This window comes from Peromyscus californicus, unplaced genomic scaffold (assembly GCF_007827085.1).
Source record: "Peromyscus californicus insignis strain IS unplaced genomic scaffold, ASM782708v3 Scaffold_15__1_contigs__length_86483966, whole genome shotgun sequence".
NCBI classification, from domain to species: domain Eukaryota; kingdom Metazoa; phylum Chordata; class Mammalia; order Rodentia; family Cricetidae; genus Peromyscus; species Peromyscus californicus.
The window spans coordinates 25,009,344-25,033,149 of record NW_026294447.1 but is presented as its reverse complement, the minus strand read 5'-3'; the positions used below and the strand labels follow the sequence as shown (position 1 = coordinate 25,033,149).

The 23,806-nt window shown below is 36.4% G+C and overlaps 1 protein-coding gene across 11 annotated transcripts in view; it reads left to right on the top strand.

The window, feature by feature from the left end:
• Ralgapa1 (Ral GTPase activating protein catalytic subunit alpha 1) overlaps positions 1 to 23,806 on the top strand; it is a 253,765-nt gene that overhangs the window by 122,714 nt on the left and 107,245 nt on the right. For 10 of the 11 annotated variants that reach the window (XR_008218314.1, XM_052738549.1, XM_052738556.1 and 7 more), the window contains 9 exons: positions 20 to 213; positions 634 to 732; positions 1,364 to 1,519; positions 3,372 to 3,500; positions 6,851 to 6,976; positions 8,922 to 8,980; positions 11,105 to 11,213; positions 12,327 to 12,437; positions 19,250 to 19,318. Coding sequence is in view for 10 of the 11 variants with exons in the window: in XM_052738549.1 (XP_052594509.1) it covers positions 20 to 213; positions 634 to 732; positions 1,364 to 1,519; positions 3,372 to 3,500; positions 6,851 to 6,976; positions 8,922 to 8,980; positions 11,105 to 11,213; positions 12,327 to 12,437; positions 19,250 to 19,318 (1,052 nt within the window). In the remaining variant the exon portion in view is untranslated. Of the gene's footprint in view, positions 1 to 19; positions 214 to 633; positions 733 to 1,363; positions 1,520 to 3,371; positions 3,501 to 6,850; positions 6,977 to 8,921; positions 8,981 to 11,104; positions 11,214 to 12,326; positions 12,438 to 19,249; positions 19,319 to 23,806 lie in introns of those variants that run through there. The other variant, XM_052738558.1, reaches the window with a different exon arrangement.

The following is a 23,806-nucleotide window of genomic DNA, read 5'->3' as shown; positions in this document are numbered from 1 at the left end:
TATGTTATTTTTTCTGTAGAAATCAGTGAATTTCCATCTGAATGCTGTAGCGTGATGGCAGGAGGTACGCTCACTGGATGGCATGCTGATGTTGCTACTGTCATGTGGCGAAGAATGCTGGGCATTTTGGGAGATGTCAATGCTATTATGGATCCTGAAATACATGCCCAAGTTTTTGATTACCTCTGTGAACTTTGGCAAAATCTAGCCAAGGTGAGGAAAAAATAAAGACTATAAGAGGAAAAGGGAAGAAAAATAAAGTATTAATAAGTAGAAGGCCAGGTGTGTGGTGCACACCTGTAATTCTGGCACTTGTAAGACTGTGACGGGATTATGAGGTAGAAGCCATGCTGGGATACATAGCAGGTTCTAGGCCAGCCTTGTCTATCCTGTCTCAAGAAACAACAAGCACCCTTCCCCACAAAAAAGAAGAGGCCTTTGAGAACATAATTACAACCTTGATCTTGCTTTGAATTCAATGAATGCTCAGCATGGTGAAGTCACTTGGCCATAATTAGTCATATGAAATAGGGTGTTATGGTAGAAACTGGATTTGACTTCTGTTTAAGGTAAAACAGCTAAAAGAGGAAATAGTGTAATATATGTGTGTTACCTTTCATTTGAAAATTATAGATCAGAGATAACCTTGGCATTTCAGCAGATAACCTGACTTCACCTTCTCCACCTGTTTTGATTCCTCCACTAAGAATTCTTACACCTTGGCTTTTTAAGGTAAGCTTAATATATAAAACATTAATATATTTTCTTTAATAAATTAGTCTTGAGCATTTGATAGAAATTTTAACAGATGTTTGGTCTTCAAGAACACTTACTTTTTAGCTAGTATCTTTAAGAAATTTTGCATAGAGAGGAGAGTTAGGCATAGCAGAATCACATTATTTATTTATTTAATAAAGCCAAAGTAAGTGTAGAAAAGTATGTCTTAAATGTTTTAAATACATTTCCTTATTTTTATTCATTTTCCCCCTGTCAGGGATCTCATCCATAGCCTTGCACATACTAGATAAGTGCTATAGCACTGAGCTATACCCACAACTCTAGAAGAGCCTGTCTTCATTATATTTAAATAAAAAGTAAAGCACCAACTACAGTTTTAGAGATTTGTTTCTCTTAAATATTATTTGATGCTTGAACTGTTTTCAAGTGAAACAGTCTGTGATTATTCATATGTACATTGAACATTTCAGTAACAGTAGTTTCCCTAGTCCTGACTTCTGGTTCATTAACAAAATTGGACCAACAAAGAAATATATGAAAACAGATACTGCTCATTATATTCGATTGTTTAAATAGTTCTAAACAATATTGATTTTTAGTATTAAAACTGATTTCTTAATTTTAGGCAACCATGTTGACTGATAAGTATAAACAAGGTAAATTACATGCATATAAACTTATTTGTAATACAATGAAAAGAAGACAAGATGTATCTCCAAATAGAGATTTTTTAACACATTTCTACAATATAATGCATTGTGGATTGCTTCATATTGATCAGGTAAATATGTGTACCTTTTTAAATGTTGTTTTATCAGTTGTGTCTGTTGTCAATTTGACAACAATTAGATTCACCTAGGAGATGGGCCTCGGAGCAGGTCTGTGAGAGATTGTCTTGATTACATTAATTGAGGTGGGAAGACTTGCCCTCTGTGAGTGGGTACCATTTCCTGTGCAGAGGATCCTGGACTGTGGAAGATGGAGCAAGCTGAGACTAGATGAACACATCCATTGCTCCATTCTGTCTGTGCACATAATGTGACTAGCTGCTTCGAGTTCTTGTCACTGTGACTTTCCTGCAGTGATGGACTATAACCTAGAGATCTGAGTTAAACAAACCATTTCTCTTTGAGTTGTTTAGGTCAACGTATTTTATCATAGCATTAGGAAAGGAAACAAAGACATTGGTTTTCAGTTCTGTTTAACTCTGGCTTTTTAAGAATTAAAACTGTCCTTCACACGTAGTGACTATATATAATTCAATCCCACTTTATGACCTTATTTATTCTTGAAAAGTAGTTGAAAACAAGCTATCACAGTACTTAAAGGACTGATTTCAGTGTTCTTTCAGCTTTCACATGCTAACCAACTTACTTTTTGAAGAGATTAAATAATCCTTTGTTTAGGTTGTTTTTTTTCTTAATATTCCAATGTGTCTGTTTTTAGGTATTTTATAATTGATTGTTAATTGACATTTGAGGAATATGAATTTGCTCACCTTTTCATACAGCAATCATAAGGTTTATTCTACTCTAAAATTTACCTCATATTTTCTTATTACTCAATACATTGCCATAATGATAATTACATTGCCTTGGCAGCTGTATCATTTATGATCATTGAATAATCATAGATAGGATTCTAGGACACGTATTTCAGGGGTGTTGATCTTAGTTGGAAAACTTAAAGTGTGGAAGATTACTGTAACTTGGCTAAATGTCAGTTGGAGAACACTAATATTCAAAGCTGATAGTCAATTTCTTTCTGAGCAAATGAGAAAATTTTATTCATTAATTTGAAAATAATTGTAGCATCCTGACCCTTATAAACATATCTCATATACTATTACATTCTTACTACTACAAAAATAGAGTTTTCATTTAAGGTCAGTCATTCAGTAGAAGGAAGACTGGTTGGGAGAAGAAGGGGATCAGTTGGGAGTAGGTGGGTCAATGACAAGAAAGGGTTATGGAGTAAGTATGATCAAAATATATTATGTACCTATATGAAAATAGCATAATGAAACATTATTATATATAATCAATACAGGCTAGTAAAAACCTTTCCTAAAAAGTCACATTGAATAATACAACCAAATGCACTGCATCTTTCCTGGTAAATTCCGGAATCATAATGCCATATTAAGAATATTCACTTAAAAACACCTACCTTTAGGTTTCTGAAGCCAGATATCTATTATTCAGGAACTTCCAACTTGTCTTTTTTCAAATAAGGTCTCTCCAGTTGCCACATAGCAGCTCATATAGGTTCAGTGTAGATTCAGAGTGTGAATTATCACACAGAAGCAGCTAGGTGACTGGAGAAACTGCCCTGTAATTCAGTGTTAGGAAATGTAGGGCTAACATTTGCTGTGAACAAAGAGCCCTCCCTGCTCTCTGATGTGGAAAACAAAGTTTTTGTCATTTATGTCAGTTAATCAAATGTGTTTTAAGTTCACTTTCCTAACAAAATATACTAAGCATGTATTAATTGGAAGAATCAAAATTGGTCTTTCCAGGTAGTCAGCCAGTATATTTTTTATTTCACATTTTACCTGTTTTTAATGATATCGATTAGTTGATACCCAAGATTACATATGTGGTCATCTTTCTTTCCTCTTCTCTTCTTCTAAGGACATTGTCAATACAATCATCAAGCACTGCTCACCTCAGTTTTTTTCACTTGGTTTGCCTGGTGCCACAATGCTCATTATGGATTTTATTATAGCAGCTGGGAGAGTGGCTTCTTCAGCTTTTCTTAATGTAAGTCTTTATTTCTAGTTCTTTTAAGATAATAAACTCTATCAAGACTCAGCTCACAAAGCAACAAAGAGAATACTATTGCTGATAAAATATAACAAATTCATGTCCAGGAAAGTTTACCATTTAATTGGAATTGATTGCTTCTCCCACATTAAAAAGAAAGAAATTCTGATGTGTTAAGAAATCAATAAAATTAGTTGGTGAATTCCCCCCAAGAGCTATAAAAATGGTTTACATCCAATAGGGAAAAAAAGATTTACAGTTGGGAAATCTATGGAAACAGGGAAGGAAGTGAAGAAAGGGTTGTGAGTTATTGTGAAAGATAAGAGTGGAGAATAATCATTACTGTTTATATCCATGAAATCATCATGTTATTCAACTAGAACTTTTAACAGTTAAAATCTGAATGGGATAAACAGCAAACACTTATGGGATAGCTCAGAAATATGTCCTTGGAGTAACCTTTACACGTTAAGAAGCTGTGAGATAATTGCACAGAAACCAGGGTGAGTGGAATATGTAAGTAGCAGAAATGAGCTAGCCAGGAAGGTAGTAACTGTGGACATAGTGCTAAAAAGGGTTAGATTTTGTCTAAGGGAAATTGAGTAATGATTTAAGGAAACAAGTTGTTAACATGATCAAGTGTGTATTTTAGAAAGATCACTTTCTAATATCCTGTTAGATAAAAGTTTAGGGTATATAGAAGAGAAAAGTACTTGTATGTCATTTTAAAACATGTACAACCATTTAACAGATTATTTCTGTTTTGAAAGCCCAACAGTGAATGATAAAAATGCTGTTTGTGGCAGTACATACGGTGTGTATTGGATACTGATGAGAGGTCAATAGAATAATTGTATACATAAGTCAAGAGGTCAAGAGAGATGTTTTAGAGGTGTTGTTAAAGCACTGAACCTGGATACAGTTGATCATGTGGAGGAAATGTACAAATGAGAAAGAAAAGACTGTATTCTAGCCAAGTTTGTTTTTCTACAGTTCCTGGAGAACAGTCATCGTATCTTGCATTTTGGTATCTCCAGGGCCTGGGCCAGGGCAGTGCTTAGATTCTCACTGACAGTGTTAAGTACCTACTATCTGCTCAACATTATGCTTAGCCCTTTGGTGGCTTTATAAACTTTTTCTTCCTTGTTCATATATGCAGAGGCTATTCTACAGAGGAACAGGGAAGTGTTCTGTATCACCCAAAGCGTGCTCTGCACAACAGCATTTACTATGATCTGGTTGCTCATTAGCATGCTGAAGTACTGAATCAGAACCTACGTTATGATGAGATTATAGATGATGAATGAAGTAATTATGGATACATCTTAGTAGGTTTTAAGTGCTGTGGACCAGGTTCTGGTGCTATACTGGCTTAAAGAAATACTTTAAAATATGGAAAGAGGTAATTAAGCCTGTGTCTTGAGAATATTAAATAAATACAGTACTCTGAAGTAGATTACATGGAAGACAAACCAAATATGAGGCACAAGCTACAACTTCATTGTAGTGTTACCATAGTACCCAGATAATCAGCCTCTTAGACTGGACAAAGTTGATAGAACTCAGGAGAAACTGTCACTTCTGATTAATTTACTGTGAAAACTTTTCCTCATCAGTGGACCAGTTACTCCAGATGACTAACCATATTTTCTGCAACTTTTGTCAAAGTTCTGTAGAATTAACCCTGATGCCTTTTATGTGACCCAGTTTCCTCCCCTACATCTAGATATTGGTTATGTATAGCATCCTTTGGGTAATGCAAGTAATAGTCCCTTTCTATGCTAATTCGCATGATGCCTATTACTGAGGAAGGCTACGTAGAAGCCAAATCGTTGTAGGAAACAAGCTAGACACTCACATGTGCCCTGTAAGGTTAGGGGCAGTCTTCCTCTGGATGGTGTTAAAAATCCCAATTCCAAGTTTTAGCTCTTTGGATTCTCTTTTAGATTCCATCCATATCATCTCTCATTGTTAATTTTTCCTTCCTTCCTTAAGCAGATTCCAAGTGATTGAATTTTGTCTTTCTCAACTATTACATAATCACTTGTTCCTGTTATAGCTTCATATCTAGACATTACCAGTTACCTTACCCAACTTAGCAAAAAACCTCAACTCATCCCTTCAACTGAATATTGAGTTTTTTTAAAACTAGTTCTATTTGTATAGGATAGTTTTAAACCAGGATAGTAGACGTCAGTTTACTCTGCCCTTTCATACCTGTCCATCTGGGCTGGTTTTTAATCTGGACATGAAGTATTTTATCTTTTGTTTTATTGTTTGTTCAGACAGGCCTTCAGCTTGCAGTCGACTTGCTCGGCCTCCCTAGGGTAGGGATTTTAGGTATACGTATACTCTTAATGGGTCTAGTAAAAATGAGCTGTTCTGTTCTGTTGAAAAGTCATGTAAGCTGAAATCATACTAAGCTGCAAGTCTTTTTTAGATATTGAGTCTTAATTTATGTGAATGGAAGTATTGTGTTGCTAATATACTGGTGTTTCACATTTTTATTAAGTATTCTTAAACCTCTAAGCCAATTGGTAAGTAAATAATGCCTTGGTCCCTGTTTAGTGGGCTTGTAAGAGGACAGAAGAGGAAATGTTCAGTATTGATATTTAAGAAATGACTTAATAAAGTGAAAGGCAACATGAAGTACTTTCTTCTGTAAGATTTATGTTGACATAAATTATGTTAGTAAAGATTAAGAACAGTGGTGTTTTTCATATTCATAAAAAGATAAAAAAACCATCTAGCCTGGTAGCCATTTCTTGGAGACAGAATTAACATTTTAATCTTTTTATTTACCCTGAAGTAGTGACATTGAGTCATCAGCTTATTTGAAATAATGAAGTGTGAACTACATTTAAAGTAATTTAGTCAGGCATGGTTGCATGTATCTATAAGCCCTGCACTTGGGAGGCTAAAATAGGAGAATTGCAAGTTCAAGACCACCCTTGCTGCAAAGTGAGTTTAGGGCCAGGTTAGGCTATGTAGCACAACCCCGTCTCTATAAATAAATAAGTAAATAAAATATTCATTTTCCCTTTAATTATGTTAAATGTTTATTGGTTACCAGCTTTTATTCCTATTTAAAATTCATTAGCTGCGGATGATTTCTGTTCATTGGTTGCTTTTCAAGAAAGTTTTGCTATTTGTCCATTATATTTACTAAGAATAATCATACTCTCTTTAGAAATTCTAGATGGAAACCTAAATCATTGACATTCCCTTTTTTAATCTTTTCATGCTCTCACTGTCCTGTGTAATGTAATTATAGAACAAAATGTTTAACAGTAGTTGAAGAACACAATTAGCTAGCATTTTATAGAATGTTTAAATCTGATACACAGGCACCACGAGTGGAAGCACAGGTTCTTCTGGGGTCCTTAGTTTGCTTTCCCAACTTGTACTGTGAACTGCCTGCTCTCCATCCCAACATCCCTGAGATTGCTGTTTCTCAGTTTACGGATGTGAAGGTAAGAAATAAGACACTCGTGTTTATTTAGCATATATGATGTAATCTGAATTCTCCCTTTTCCTTTTGAAATCTAGTTACTAAAGAATGTTAATACTCCAGCCATAAAACTGCTAGGAGCAAAGCCTTTTCATGTTTAAGAGCTTGGAAACCTTTCCTCATTACTGAGCCTGCTCACTTGTCTGCCCCTTAGGAGCCATTCACTTACTCCCTGACCCAAGACCTATGCTGCTAGTGTACGGCTTCTAAGGTTGAGATGCCAAACTAAAGCTGTATGTTTGACTTCCACTCTGTATTTCTTGATACATTATATCAAAGTGATAGAACTTTCCTGCCGTATGGAACTTTGTATGAAACATGGAGTATCTCCTGTACCTGAAGCATTAAAAAGGGCTTGGGCAATCACCAGGAACAGGCATGACAAATAACACTTGTGATGTATGCACTTCTCAAAGTTTCAGGTTAGAAAACTAGTAAGAAGTTGTTTTGAGCCTCTGCAGAAGTCAGCCTCTGTTTAAAGAGGAAATAGGATTTGATCACGTATTTAGTCCTATGGACTCAATACCTCTTAGACCAAGGCTGGCATGGAAATTTCTGTAAGGTTCTGACCCCAGCAGTGTGAGCCATAGTGAATAATTCTGTGACTAGGTCATTGTCTCTGACTGATGCCTGTGTACTCCAGATTCCCAAGGGCTTAGCACTCCTGTTAATAAAGTGTGCTGTGACAGTAACTGCACCATGTTCCATGCTTAATTTGAACTGGCCTTTAGCATCCGAAGAGCTGAGGAGGAGACACTGCAGCTCTGGGGGAATCATGCTGACGCTTTATTTTTCCAAGTTGCTTTCTCTGAAAGTTTGGTTTCAATTTCTTCTTAAGCCTTTAAAAATATTTTATTTTTAGTTAGTAAAAAGAGTATAGGTTTCATTATAGCATATTTTGAACTGTTTTGAGACAAGGTCTCACCATGTATCCTAGACAGGCCTAAAATTCACTCTGTAGCCCAGGAGTGCTTGAACTAGTAGAGATCCTCATGCCCCTGCCTCCCAAGTACAGGTATCACAGACTTATAGCACCAGGAATACTGTCAAAAGATAACTTTTTATTTTGTTTTGTTTTGTGTTTTCAGACAAGATTTCACTGTGTAGCCAAGACTGGCCTGGACCTTGTGGTCCTTTCATGTCTGCCTTCTGGCTTCCGAGAGTACAAGCATGTCATGATCCCTCATGTACTGTTTTCTTTTTATCATACTGATTTCTTTAGATATGTAACTATAAAAGGAATTGCTTTGGGTGACATAGCTATTCTAACAATATTAATATGTCCAATAAATGAACTACCTTTTCTTTCCAGGAATAGATTCTATTTAATCATATACAATCTTTCTAATGTGCTGTTCAGTTTATTTATTGAATACTAGTAATTTTTTGAGGACTTTTTAAAAAAGAAAGTAGTATCCTTATGGATTTGGGTATCTAGGTAATTCTGGCCTCATAAAATGAGTGTGAAGATGTTCTTATTTCTTCAGTTTTTTTTTTTTAAAGAGTTTGACAAAAATCAATCTTACTTTTAGAAGTGTTTGGTAGAATTTACCAATGAAGCCATCTGGCCCTGCCTTTCAAATAATATGTCTAAAAAAAAAAAACCTTAAAGGTATTCATGCCTCCTAAGTGTCAGCTCTGTTGTATAGTGAATCCTTATTACTCTCCTAATCATGAAAAAAAAAGTTATTTTTAAAGATATTTTAGTTAGAAATTTCATGATTTGTTAGCTACTTTTTAGAATAATGCTGGGTTTTTATTGAAAGTAAATATAAGAACAAGCTGTTTACTTACCCACTCTATTTCTAATGTCCAGAGCACTATCTGGCCCAGAATGGCCAACTAGTAAATATTTGTTGAATTAGTACATGAAAGCGAGTCATTTCTTCTGTTTCTTCTTATTTTAGGAACTTATAATTAAAACTGTCCTAAGCTCAGCGAGAGATGAGCCCTCTGGTCCTGCACGGTAGGTCAGATATTCTTAGATCTAGCACTTAATGTAACAATTCTGCTTAGTATTTTGTAAAAATTGATTACTATGCTTCAGATTGTTCCAGACTTCCAAAAGCCTTCATCCTTCATAACTAATCATTTGTTTTAATCTTGAGTACATTTTACTTTATCATTATATTTCATTAGTTATTTATGCAGTGCTTTGAGGTACAGCAGTAGAGATCAATGTTCATTAAAATAGTTATGATGCAGAAATTGATATATCTAAGGAAATAGTATATTTTAATAACCACCTATTTGATCATGATTTTTTTTAATGTATTTGATATGTACGCAGTGTTCTGCATGCAAGTATACCTGCAGGCCAGAAGAGGGCACCAGATCTCATTACAGGTGGTTGTGAGCCACCATGTGGTTGCTGAATGGAACTCTCTGCAAGAGCAGCCAGTGCTCTTAACCTCTGAGCCATTTGATCATGATTTTTAATAGACTATCAGAAGATTTTTACTTTCCCTTTCTTTTCTTGCATGTATGTGTACATGTATGTGTACACATGTCTATGCAGGCGCTCATATATGCAGGTTCTCAGGCCAGAGGAAGACATCAGGTGTCTTCTGTTGCTTTCCATTTTATTCCATTAAGACACGGAGTCTCTCCCTGAACCTAGAGCTTGCTGAGTTTTGGCTAGGCTGTTGGCCAGCATGACTCTGCTTACCCTATCCCCGCTGAGGTTGCTGGTTTATGCAGACCTGCTCAGGGTTTTATAGGAATGGAATGCTGGGATCTGAACTCAGGTCTTCCTGCTTTGGAGTAAGCACTCTTACCCACTGAGCCATCTCCCAAGCCCAAAGTAAATAATCTTAATTACTTTAATAAATTGGGCAAGAAACACCATACTCTGTTTTATGTCCCCTAATTTCTCTTGGTGTGCACACACAAATTCAGTAACATCTTGTTTGTAGCCTCTAATTTATTTAATATTTCAGTATTTTAAATTAATTCATTGAGTTTTGTTTTTTGAGACAGGATCTCATGTAAACATGGGCTGGCCTTGATCTCACTGTATAGCCAAGATAGCCCTTGAACTCCTGATCCTCCTGCCTCTGCTTCCCGAGTGCTAGGATAACAGGCAGGAACTACCACACCTAACCAAAGCTTGGTGTTCCAGAAAAAACCATTCAATGTAGGTACTCTCAGTCCCTGTTTTTGGTTAATTGAGTTTATGAAGCATTTTGCTTCATTTTAAAATGTATTGTTGCTTTAGGACTTCATATATTGCTATTGCTGAAACCTGAAACTTGGTTATTTAGATCTGTCAACACTGTGTAAGACTTACGGATTGATGCCAAGGGAGAAAAAATAAGGCAGTAGCCTTTACTCTGAAGACATTTTGGTCATCTCAGTAGTGAATAATTGGGTAGCATTAATAGTCTACACCATAAGAGGAGACTTCAGCCTCTTCTGTGTTCTGGAAGAAAAAATACTTTTTCATTGAATCATTATAAAATGTAGTGTTCCACTATATTTAAGAATATCAGTATTAATACATGTACATATTTTTATATTTGGAGAGAGCCATTATACAGTTTATCAGAAGCATAAACTTGAGTACATTGATGTCTTCCTGATTCTGATTATCAAATAACTTTCAGCTGAAACTTAGCTGAGTTACAGTTAGGAAAATAAAACCCCACAAGACATTAGGGAAACAACTACTACAAGGTCCATTTCTGCTGGTGTGTTAAATCTGAATAACACATTTTTTACTTATTTCATCAGTTTATTTTTATGTAAGTTCATTTTCCTGTGCCAGTCAAGAATATTAAAGTCTCCTGTTGAAAGCAGGTTCTGCATTTGTTTGGGAAGAAGACTTGTCACATTGCCAATTTAGTAATACGGATTTGTCAGGAAGGTACTGCACATTGTCCCAAGCCTACCTCTCTGTTTGCTGTATCACTATTGGTAATGAATACAGTAGAAAATTAGGTTTCAGTCTGGGGTGTTTTTATTTCCACTTTTCTTATCAGCTAACTCAGACAGTAACAAAGTCTTTGATTCACTCAAACAGTGAATGTACTGAATGTTTGGTTTTCTTTAAAGTCATTTTAGGCTGTCTTTTTTTTTTTTTTCTTTTCAGATGTGTAGCACTTTGCAGTTTAGGGATTTGGATTTGTGAAGAATTAGTCCATGAATCTCATCATCCTCAAATTAAGGAAGCTCTGAATGTAATTTGTGTTTCATTAAAGGTAAAGAAAACTATTTAATGAAATATATTGAGATCATTTAGGACACATGAATTTTTCCCCCAGACATTTAATAATCCTGGGCTCCAGTGACTACAATATTTAATAATCATTTTCATCATGTATTATTACATTAACTCCTTGATTCTGACTTGTTTTAAGAATAGTCCAACTCTTGAATTTAAGATGTTTTTGTGATGAGCTCTTTTGTCTGAACTTTCCTATATTTGACTTTTTTTCCTAGAAAACATGTGAATGATGTCTTAAAAACAAATGCGTCATTTAAAACAGCATCTAGAAGGGAGATGATTTAGTGTGTGTGTATAAGAGAAGGGAGGAGGGGCAGAGGAGAGGTGTGGTATAGGTTTATGTGTGTGCTTGTGTGCTGAGGCCAGAGTCATGGGCAGCTTTGAATCAGAACTCTCTATAACTCTAGTTCCAGGGGACCCAGTGCCCTCTTCTGACCTCTTTGGATACTAGGTCCGTACATGGTGTACATGCAGGCAACCAACACACAGTTAAAAAAAAAAAAGTTTAAAAAAAAGTAGTGATGATCTAATCATGTAGAAATTCTGAATAAAATTATAAATTTTTATTTTGTTTCATTAGTATTTGAGGGTTTGTTTTTGCTAGTGTTGTTTGAAACAAAAATCTCATTTAGCCCAGGCTAGCTTCTAATTCAATAGAATACTCAGACTGTCACTGAACTTGTAACTTTCCTGCTTTAGTGTTCTGAGGGCTAGAATTTCAAGCATGCTCCACCATGCTCTGCTTATATGAATATGTTTTACTTATGAAAGAAAATTTATTATTCTTGTCTGAGAACTTTCAATGCCACAGCATCTGTTTAAGGCTAAATAACATAATTTACATAGTAAGCACTTTTGAGTAATACCAGTTAATTGACAGATATTTCTGATTATATGCTATGTTTGAGGCATTTTGCTAAGGAAAGTGAAGAATAAAATGAACACTGTACAGATACGAGCTTTGAGAGATGAATGGTACAACAGCTGAAATTTATGATAAAAGGAAACATGAGATTTAAATTACCAGAAGCTAATGTTGATGAATATGCATGAAGAACTTTTATAACAATGATTTTTGTTGTTGCAGTTTACTAATAAAACAGTTGCCCATGTAGCTTGTAACATGCTTCACATGCTGGTTCACTATGTACCTAGACTTCAGACTTACCAGCCTGATTCACCCTTGAAAATTATTCAGGTAAATAACTTTGCATTTATTTTTATTATAAGCTTATATAAAAATTTCTTAGATATGGGTACCTTGAAATATGAAATTATTGCCAGGCGGTGGTGGCGCACGCCTTTAATCCCAGCACTCGGGAGGCAGAGCCAGGCGGATCTCTGTGAGTTCGAGGCCAGCCTGGGCTACCAAGTGAGTCCCAGGAAAGGTGCAAAGCTACACAGAGAAACCCTGTCTCAAAAAACCAAAAAAAAAAAAAAAAAAAAAAAAAGAAATATGAAATTATTTTAATAGGTGCAAATTTCTTTGTGGGTAAATACTTGGTGTTCATCTTGCTTTTTTATAATATCGAAGTTCCTGATAATTCTTTTGTACTTTTAAATTTTATCTATCTATCTATCTATCTATCTATCTATCTATCTTTCTACCTACCTACCTACCTATCTATCTATCTATCTATCGATCTATCTACCTATCTATCTGTCTATCTATCTATCTATCTATCTATCTATCTATCTATCTATCTATCTATCTACCTACCTACCTACCTACCTACCTACCTACCTACCTACCTATCTATCTACCTACCTATCTATCTATCTATCTATCTATCTATCTATCTATCTATCTATTTATTTTACATCCAGACTGCAGTTTCCCCTCCCTCCTCTCCTCCCACCCCCGTCCCCTCCCCTCTGCACCCCCCATTCCACTCCTCTGTTTCTGTTCAGAAAAGGGCAGTCCTCCCATGGATATCAGTTTGTTAAGATACGTTTATTTTATGTGTATGTATGTGCACCACATGCATGTAGTGCCTGCAGAGGTCAGGAACTGAAACTACAAATAGTTGTAAGCCATCCTGTGAGTGCTGGGGACTGAACCAAGGTTTTCTGCAAGAGCAGTAAATGCTCTTAACCACTGAGCATTTCTCCTCCTTTGTAATTTTTGTTGGAAGTATGGTTTCCTGGTTTGAATGAAATTTTTTTAAGTCATGAAAGTAGTTATTAGTTGTGAAAATTATATACTTCATACAAACTTATTAATGCCATTGTGTTTATAAATCTATATTCTGCTTCATTTTCTCTTAAGTGAGTAAAACATGCTATCCCTCCAGTTTACCAGAATCAGGGCATTACTCCTTCCTTTTTTAGCCAATCATTATGAAGTTTTATCTTTTATTCAAATTCAGTGTTTCCTGTGCTTCCTGTAAGACCCTTTATCGTTTCTTTTTTGCTACTGCAGTATCTTGCTCCTGGCAGGCATCTTCTTCCCCTTTAGGTCATCATTGACATTCTCACTTCACCTGAAACAAAAATGACCATAAAGTTCCTTTCTTTGGCTGTGAATTCAGACCCCCAACTGAAGATCCATCTCATCTTTCCAGAACCATATACAGTTTCCCATGAGATACATGTTCTCCAGGCAACTAAGTCTGCTTCTCCCAAATGTTCCTCTAACTCTCTTCTTATCTGAAATACTTTACTTCTCTCAAAACCCCCCCAATCTCTGTATGCCTTTCTTGGTATTCTTATAACATCTTCAAGAAAGCTGAAAATAAGTATTTATTAAGTTCCTACTGTAGAGCAATTGCTGTATCACTCACCTCTTCAGAAATATCTAATTTTTACTTTATTTTACTTATTTTATTTTATTTTTTGAGTCGGGGTCTCACTATGTAACTCTGGCTGGTTTGGAACTCAATATGTAGATCAGGCTGGTCTCAAACTCACAGACATCCACCTGCCTCTTCCTTCAAGTGCTGAGATTAAAGGCATATGCCACCACTCACAGCCCAATGTGTAACTCTTTTTCATTTTTATTTTTTTATTTTATTTTATTTTTTTTTTTTTTTTTTTTTTTTTTTGGTTTTTCGAGACAGGGTTTCTCTGTGTAGCTTTGTGCCTTTCCTGGGACTCACTTGGTAGTCCAGGCTGGCCTCGAACTCACAGAGATCCGCCTGGCTCTGCCTCCCGAGTGCTGGAATTAAAGGCATGCGCCACCACCGCCCGGCTTCATTTTTATTTTATATGCATGACTGTTTTGCCTGTGTATATGTCCTTGCACCACTTGTGTGCTTGGTACCTGCATATGCCAGAAGAGAGTATCAGATCCTTAGAATTGGAGTTGCAGGAGGTTGTGAGCCACCTTGTAGGTGCTGAGAATTGAATGTCCTCTAGAAAAGCAGCTAGTGCTCTTAACTGCTGAGCCATTTCTGCAGTTTCCCAGTATCTAATTCTTAAAATTATTTTGACATGGGAAATTATTCCCTCCACCACTTTACCTTGTTTAAGAGAGAACTAAAGACTTAGTAACTATATAAAGTCTCAAACCAATAACCAATAGGATAGAAAGAGGATTCATGTAGCACAAATCCTGATGCCCCTGTCATTAGGTAACATTACATCCTTCTGGCGTCTTTGATGGAGTTGAAGACTAATTAGTTATAATTATAGTTTTCCTTAGTTATAATAGAAAGTAAATTAGATACAAAACTCTAAGTCCGACATTAGAAATTTCTCTAACTTGTGTGTTTGGCATCTTTGTTAAATATTAAATGGCTTAAGTTACATGTACTCTTGTTTGGGTCTTTGATATTTTTCTCCCTCATTGGTCTACATGTCTGTTTTTGTACCAATACCAAATTGTTTTTACTAACATGGCTCTCTCCTATATCTTAAGATCTGGAATGATAATCCCTCCAACATTGTTCTCTTTGTTAAGGATTGATTTTGGCTATGTGGCGTCTTTTGTGATTCCATATGAATTTTAGGATAGAATGAGATCGGGGTTTTATTGGGATTGCAAATGATCATTTTCACAATATTAATTCTATGAATCCATGAGTATGGGCTGTCTTCCCATTTTCTACTGTGTTTTTCAGAGTTTTAAAGTTTTTATTTTAGAGGACCTTCATTTCCTTGGTTAGGTTTAATACTGGTATTTTATTTTCAATGAAGCTATTGTGAATGGGATTTTGTCCATTGTCTCTGTGTCTCTTGAGATGATCTTCTGATTTTTGTTCTTAAGTCCATTTATGTGACTTATTACATTTGTTGGACTGTGTGTGTTGACCTATCTTTGCATTTCAAGGAAAAGGCCAACTTGGTCATGGTGGATAATAGTCTCTCTCTCTCTCTCTCTCTCTCTCTCTCTCTCTCTCTCTCTCTCATTTAGGAAAGACTGGCTGTAGGTTATTTTTTAAAGTCTGGGAGAATTCTGCTGTGAATCCATCTGACCCTTCTAGTTTCCAAACTAGAAGGCTTTTTGTTATTATTTCAATCTTCTCATTTGTTATGGGTCTGTTTAGGCTGTTAACTTCTTGGTTTAATTTTGGTGGTTTAACTGAATCTAGAAATTCATGCATGTCTAGGTTTTCCAGTTTAATGGAATAAAGTTTTTTTTAAATATTCACTTATAATATTCTAAATTTGTCTCATGTCTGTTGTTTTTCTTTTCATTTCTGATTCTGTTAATTTGGGTCCTCATTTCTTTCTTTTGGTTAGTTGGGCCAAGGGTCTGTCGGTCTTGTTTATCTCCCAAATACCAGCTGTTAGATTTGTTGATTCTTTTTACTTACCGTTTTCTTTGTTTCTAGTTCATTGATTTTTTTTTTTTTTTGCTCTGGTTTTTGTTATTTCTTTCCATTGACTGGCTTTGGACTTGGTTCTTGTTTTTCAACTTTTTGAGTTGCATCAGTTTTTTTTTTTCCTGAGAAAGGTCTCTCTATATGTAGTGTAGACCCGGCTGGTCTTGAACTCACAGAGATCTGACTGGCTCTGCCTCCCAAGTACTGGGATTAAAGGTGTGCACTACTATGCCTGGTCCTCTTTCTGAATTTCTAATGTCGGCACTTAGAGCTATAAATTTTCCTTGTAGGGCTGCATTCAGTGTGTTCCAGAGGTTTTGTATTGCGTTTTCATATTCAGTTGGTTCCAGGAAATTTTTTCTTTCTTGATTTGTTCCCATTCACCATTCAGTAATGAGTTATTTAATTTCCAAGAGGTTATGTAATGCCTAGAGATTTGTTTTCTGTCCATTTTAAGTCTTACTGTGTCGTGATCAGACAGGATAGGAGGAGTTACTTCAATCTTTTTGTATTTGTAAAGGTTTATTATGTGTTCCAGTATATATTTTAGAGAAGCTTCTATGTGTTGCTGAGTAGAAAGTGTATTCTTTGGTGTTTGGGTGGAATATCCTGTGGATATGTATTAAGTCCATTTGATGTAGGATGTCAGTTAATTCTGAAGTTTTCTGTTTTTTTCTAGATGACCTGTCTGTTGGAGCAGTGGGGTATTGAAATCACAATTAATGGATTGATATGAATCTGTACATTTTTTAATGACATTGGAAGCATTGGAGTTTGGTGCATTCTATGTCTTCCTGGTTAACTGTCCCTTGATTAGAATGAGGTGTCCCTCTTTATCTCTTCTTACATGGTTTAATTTAAAGTCCATCCTGTCAGATTCTTCCTTGCTTCCCGGTCCCACTGAATTGGAGTGCTTTTGTGCATCCTTTTTCTTGATGGTGGTTCCTGTCTTTGAAGAAAAGCTGTGTTTCTTGCAGACAACAGATAGATGCTTTTTGTTTCTTGATCCATCCAGTCTGTGTCTTCTGGTTGTAGAATCAGGGCCATTGATACTGAAAGTTCTTATTGACATGTGTGTGTCAATTGTGGTCATCACATTGTTGATTTTTGGTCTTGTTTGTGTTCTCAGTGGAACTTTGTGTTTTAAAAATTATGGCTTCATACTTCTTTCCCCAGTCTCTCTGCTCTGCACATTTCTCTCTTCAACCCAAAGTCTTGCTTCCTGTATATTCTTTAGGTTTCTTTTGCTGGATATAAATTTTTTAGGCTGTTTATATCTTGGAAAGTTTTTCTTTGTCCTTCAATTATGGAAGGTAGTTTTGCTGGGCAGGCATATTAGTCTAAGCTAGCTGTCATAGTCTTTGGGGACTTAGAATACATTTCTCCAGGCTCTCCTCACTTTCCAAGTTGGCATTGAGAAATCAGCTGTTATTCTGATGGATTTTTTCTTTATGTATGACTTTTGCTTTTTCTCTTGCACCTTTCAATATAGTCTCTTTTCAGTGTTTTAACTATGGTATGCTGTGGGGATTTTATTTTTTGATCTTGTCCTTTTGTTCTGTGTGCTTCTTGTCCTTTTCTGTGTGTCTTTCCTTAGTTTGGGAATGTTTTCTTCTATGATCTTGTTGAAGTTCTTATCTGTCATTGTCCTTCGATTCTTCTTCCTCATCTATGTCTATAATTCAAAGGTGGTTTTTTTTCATGGTGTCCCACATTTCCTGTATGTTCCTTTCCTGTGTATACTTTTTTTTTTTTTGTAACTTTTCATACTTCTTGCTTCTCTGGTCTAGATCTTCTATTTTATCTTCAAGTCCTCTAATTCTGTCTTCTTACTAATTCATTCTGCTTGGAAGGCTTCCCTTTGCGATGTCTAGTTGAGTTGTTGGGTTTTCAAGCCCTTCTCATTTCAGCCTCAGTTCTCTTCAGTGTTTCTACCTCCTTGTCGAATTCCCCTGTCAAGTCCTGCACTGTCGTCATGTCCTTCAGCCTCCCTCGGGCTTGGGGTTTCCTGGGCATCACTCAGCTGTTCTCCTCAAGCTCTTTCTCCTTCATTTCACTGCGTGTTTCCTTGTGTCTTCTTTAAACTCCTTGAATTGTTTGATGAACTTTATGACTGTTCTGTTAAATCCTGTGTTGGGTTTCATCTAGGTCATTCTCATTGGCAAACCTTTCCACCAAACTGGTAGGTTCTGGAGAGAAGATGCTGGTTCGATCACTCATATTGTTAGTATTTTTATGATGGAATCAGGCTAGATCCTGGAAAGGGATGTGGGAGATCTGGCTGTGATAGGCTTGATGATGCTTTTGTTTGGAGGAATGTGGACTTTGGGACTTTGGATTAGAAAAGAAGTTGAACACTTTAAGTGGGTCTTAATGGCCATACTCGTAGGAACGTGGAAGACAGTGGTGCTGAGGGGGATTTAAACTGTGAGGGCCTGGCTCAAGAGGTTTCAAGGAAAAGAATTTTTGTATGTGGCCTAGAGACTGTTCTTGTGATATTTTGGTGAATAATATAGCTGCTTTTTGTCCTTGTCCAAAAAGTCTGCTGAGGCTAAAGTGAAGAGTTTTGGATTAATTGCATTGGCAAAGGAAATCTCAAAACAGCCTAGTATAGCCTATTTCGTGTGGTTACTACTGTTGACTTTTATGAAGATTTATAATGAAAAGGAGCAAGCTGGGCAAGGAAAAATACATGCTAGGCAAGCACTCTACCAACTGCATATTATCCCCAGCTACAGATTGGCATGCGCCCTAGCATTCTTGGATTTTGAAGTATTTCAGATATGGGCTGCTCAGTCAGCATAGATAGGGAGATCTGGAAAGGCACTGGAGTGTGGTTCTTGAGGTAGTGGGATTATGATTTTCATAAATCTTTTACCTCCATCTTTGAACTTCTTCAAATGTACCTAAATATCTGTTTTTATACACATTGATTGACCTTGTGAATTGAGTTACTATGAAATTATTTACCATTGACAGAACATATGCACTGTAATTTTCATTCTGTACATGTACATTATAATCCTTATAAATGATTAATAGTTAAATGTACTTAAAAAGCTTCCATGGTACAAATTAAAGTAACAGTATATGTGTTAGATACTATGTTTAGATGTTATATTGATGTTAAATTTACAGCAATCAATTTTATATCACTAAGAATGTAGTAATTAAATTTTAGGGAATACAATGAATATTTTGTATTTTAAACTCATTTACTTACTCTTTCATCTTTTGCCTACAGATCCTGATAGCTACTGTCACTCATCTTTTGCCAAGTACAGAAGCTTCATCATATGAAATGGACAAAAGGGTAATTTTATTTTTTTTACATTTAATATGTATTTATCTTGAATATTTAAATTTAAAAGTTTTAAAGGTACAAATAAATAAACATTCAATCAACTATGGTGAACTCTAACTTTCCATTACTTAAGTATAAAAAATTTTCATTTTATTGACTGGAGAGATGGCTTATAAATAGCTTGCCGCTATTGTAGAGGACCAAAGTTCGATTCCTAGCACCACATGGAGACTCACTGATGTCTGTAACTCCAGTATCAGGGCATCCAAGTCCTTCTTCTAGCCTCATGGCACCAGGCACACAAACGTTGAACAGACATCCATGTAGACAAAATATTCATTCACATTAAATAAATAAACAAACAAAATTTAAATTTCATTCTAGTTTTAATTTTGTAAACATTTGACTGTCTTGAAATCTCAGAGTAGTAAGGAAACTTAGCAAGCATTTTGTTTACTTATAATGATTTTACTATAGCCTGCCAGATAATGAAGTTGGTAGAGATTCTGAGAAATTTACCACCTCTGAAGACAGTCACTTGGTTTTTTGACAGCTATTATCAGTGGAAGGACATTTATAATAAATAGAGTACAAGAATATACTAGAAGTATACCTCTGTTGTTGTTGTTGTTGTTTTCTGAGACAGGGTTTCTCTGTGTAGTCCTGGCTGTCCCAGAACTGGCTCTGTAGACCAGGCTGGCCTCGAACTCAGAAATCTGCCTGCCTCTGCCTCTCGAGTGCTGGGATGAAAGGTGTACACCACAATTCCAGGCCTAGAAGCATACTTCTTAAGAAAAGGCATTTCCTCTGCCCTCAGAAAAGTTCTACCATGTGACATTTACCTTAGGCTATCTTTTCCAGGAGGTCTTTAGTGTTCTGTATCCCTCCTCTATATTACCCTCCCATCCCCTATCCCATTTAACCCTTCCTATTCCAGTATTCCTCTTTTCTACCTCTTACTGCTCTGTTCTACCTCCCATCCCTTTTAAAGATGACGAATATTTTACTAAAAACTATAAATATAAAGGAGGAGTACATATAAATATAAAGGATATATCAATATAAAGGATATACATACATACACACACATATACATACATACATTATAAGGAGTGTTTGGGACCATATAAATGTTTTAGACTTTAGACTTTAAAAAGATTTGCAATGTTTTTTCTCTACTGTTTTGCATCCTTATACCTTTCCATTCATCTTTATACCTTAGCATTCTCTTCCATCAAGATTTTGTTTGAAGCTTATGTATTACACCTAGACAACAAGCTTATGTATTACACTTAGACAAGCTTGTGTGTTACACCTAGACAACAAGCTTGTGTATTGCACCTAGACAAGCTTGTGTATTACACTTAGACAGGCTTGTGTATTACACCTAGACAAGCTTGTGTATTACACTTAGACAAGTTTGTGTATTAGACTTAGACAACCCTCTCATTTTATCTGGGAACTATTAATATTGTTAAGTAAAACACAATATAGACAGTCATTTCTTTCTTTTTTTTTTATGAACCTAGTTTGTCTTTACTATAAGATGGCTTTAAAGCCTACGATGGAGGCAGGCTGGTTCGTCACTACCTCATCAATAGTTCTCTAAGCATAATCCAGGAGTCACAGAATGTGCATATGACAGGCATTTCTTATGGATGACAATCAAATCACTTACAATGGAGTTCATACACCTTCCTTAGCCATAGGCTTATAAGAACATGAGTAAACTCTGTATAAGCAAGGAATTTTAGATTTCTGAAAGAATTTATTGTTATTGGTGAATATAACATTGTAATTTTAAACAATCTAGTAGACAGGGGTTAAAAAAATCTAGTGATATAATTCACCTGTAGAGCACTTGCCTAGCTTGCATGAAGCCCTGTGTTTGATCCTGAGTACTGCCAGAAAAACAAACAAAAGAAAAAGGAGTAAAGATCGTTTATATGCTGATTTAAAAGGGAAAAAAAAAAACCCTGTCACTGTGCACTTCATAGGGATTATTGCAACTTAAACAAACAGCAAAACTTTTTTATCCCCAGTCAACAGAAATAAGAACTTAATCACCCACATTCATATGGTTGTTACTACATATGAACCTGAAGAAAGGGACCTATCACTGGCAGATAGATTCCAAAACTTTTCCTCTTTCTGTTGACATCAATTCCGAACTTTGATTTCAGTTCCACATTAGAACATTAATTTCCGGGGGTCATTTGGGTTTGTTATGATGCTGAGGATGGAACTCTGAGCCTCCTCATGGCATGTAAGCACATGGAGGCCATGAGTTCCGATTGGAGGGAAGTTTCCAGAAGAGGAGGAGGAGTCTTTGTTAACTCTTCCCTTTATTCCTCCTTCAGTCCATATGGCTTTATCGCTCTGCCGCAGTGTTGTAAGTGCATTCTCCATACTACAGGGTGTGCCTACAGACTTCACTGTGTTCTTCCTCAAAGCAAGCAGTTCTTTATGACCACAGTACAGCTGTCAACAGTTAGGGATAACACTGGTTTGTTAGTTGTAATCTCTAAATCTTATGGAGATTTCACTAGCTAGCTCAGTAATGTCCTCTATAGCAAAAGAAAAGCCCAAACCTGTGTTCTGTTTGTAAATGTACTGTTACATCTTAACCTTTGTTAACGGACTGGGTTTTCAGCAGTTGTTGGTTTATTAGAACATTCCTTGTTCTGATAGATGGCATGTGGTGACACAGCTCCTCCAACAAGGCTACAACCTTAATCTTCCCAAGCAGTCCCACTGTCTGGGACAGAGTATCCATATGAGCCCTTCAAATCACCATACATGCTTTCTGTTGTAGGAGTAGATGGAAAGTTTTAGTTTTGTGAGGATACATTAGTTAAAACAGGATTAAACCTCAACTTGGAGAGTTTATCTTTGATGATGAATAGACCTAGTCGCTGCCTGATTACCACTTTCATGGCACTATTTATTATTTAGCATTAATTGTGATTTTTAAGTCTAGTACAAAAGATAATTCTGTGTTGGGGTAAAAGTATTGTGTTTATGGTGTCTGTTATTTTAAAAGTTACTGAAAGGTTTTATTTAATAAAATGAGTAACAGCTTTCTAGAAGGCTACTAACTGAGGTATTACAAATTAGAAAAGGGAAATGGAGAGAGCTAAGGAGATGGCTCAGAATGCAGAGTGCTTGACAACGCAAGCATAAAGACCCCAGTTCAGATCCCCATCACCACATAGAGAGCCAGGCATGAGGGCACACGCCAGCAACCAGTGCTGGGGAAGCAGAAACAGGAGGATGCCCGGGGCTAGCTATCCAGCTAGTCTAGCTGAATCAATGAGCATAGGTGCAGGGAGAGGGTCATTCTGTCTCAGATAATAGGATGGAGAGCAATTGAGAAGGACATGAAACATAGACCTCTGGCCTCCATGTGCACATCACACACACACACACACACACACACACACACACACACACACACACACACACGAAAGTTGGGGATATGGGATAGCTCAGTGTGTAAAGGTGCTTGTTACCAAGGCTAATGACCTAAGCTTAGTTTCTGGAATCTGCATGGTAGAAGGAGAAAACTGACTCCCACAAGTTGTCCTCCCCAATAAGCTTCATGGCACACACACTCCCACATCCACACACAGAAATCATAACTTAATATATTTAATTGTGGTATATATTTGTATAGTTACTTGAATGCAGTTATGTTTTCCTTTTTCTTTTGTCTAATGCTCAGGATACCAAGCTCAGGATGCTCCGTCCCCTGGCTATACTCTTATCCTCAATGTATATTGCTGTTATAGTTAACTAATGGTTTGTGTATCAATATCAGTGTTCATAGTTGAATTTAGGATTTAAGGTTCCTGTAATAAATTCTAGAAACCCAAGAATAACAAAGTGATTTATTGATTATTAAGAATCCCTTACCGGAGATTCAATTGGTAACATGCTCACGTAGCATTGACAAAGCCCTGGCTTCAATACCCAGCACTGCATAAACCTGGTATGGTGGCACAGGTTTGTAGTCTCAGCTCTTGGGAAGTGAAAACAGGAAGACAGGAGTTCAAGGTCATCCATGGCTAATGAATTAGTTATTTTTCTTCTGTCTGTAATAAAATACTTGATAAGTGAAACTTAAGGGAAGAATGTGAGACACCTCACACACCGCATGTGTAGTCAGGGAGCAGAGAGCAATGAAGGCTAGCCCCCTGCTTGCTTTCATTTTTTTATTCAGTCTTGCACCACGGTGCATGTGAAGGTGCTACCCATGTAGGTGGCACCCGTCCATCTCATCTCCCCAACTTTCCTGTGTGTGTGTGTACATGCACACAGGTGTGCATGTGTATATGGAAGCCAGAAGTCTGTTTTTGGTGTCTTCCTCAATTGTTATCCATCTTATTATTTTGAGACAGAATCTCTCAGTCCAGTTTAGAAACTCACAGACATACAGCAATTTGTCTCCTAGGTGATTCTAGGTCCTATCAAATTGGTAATCAATATTAAACCATC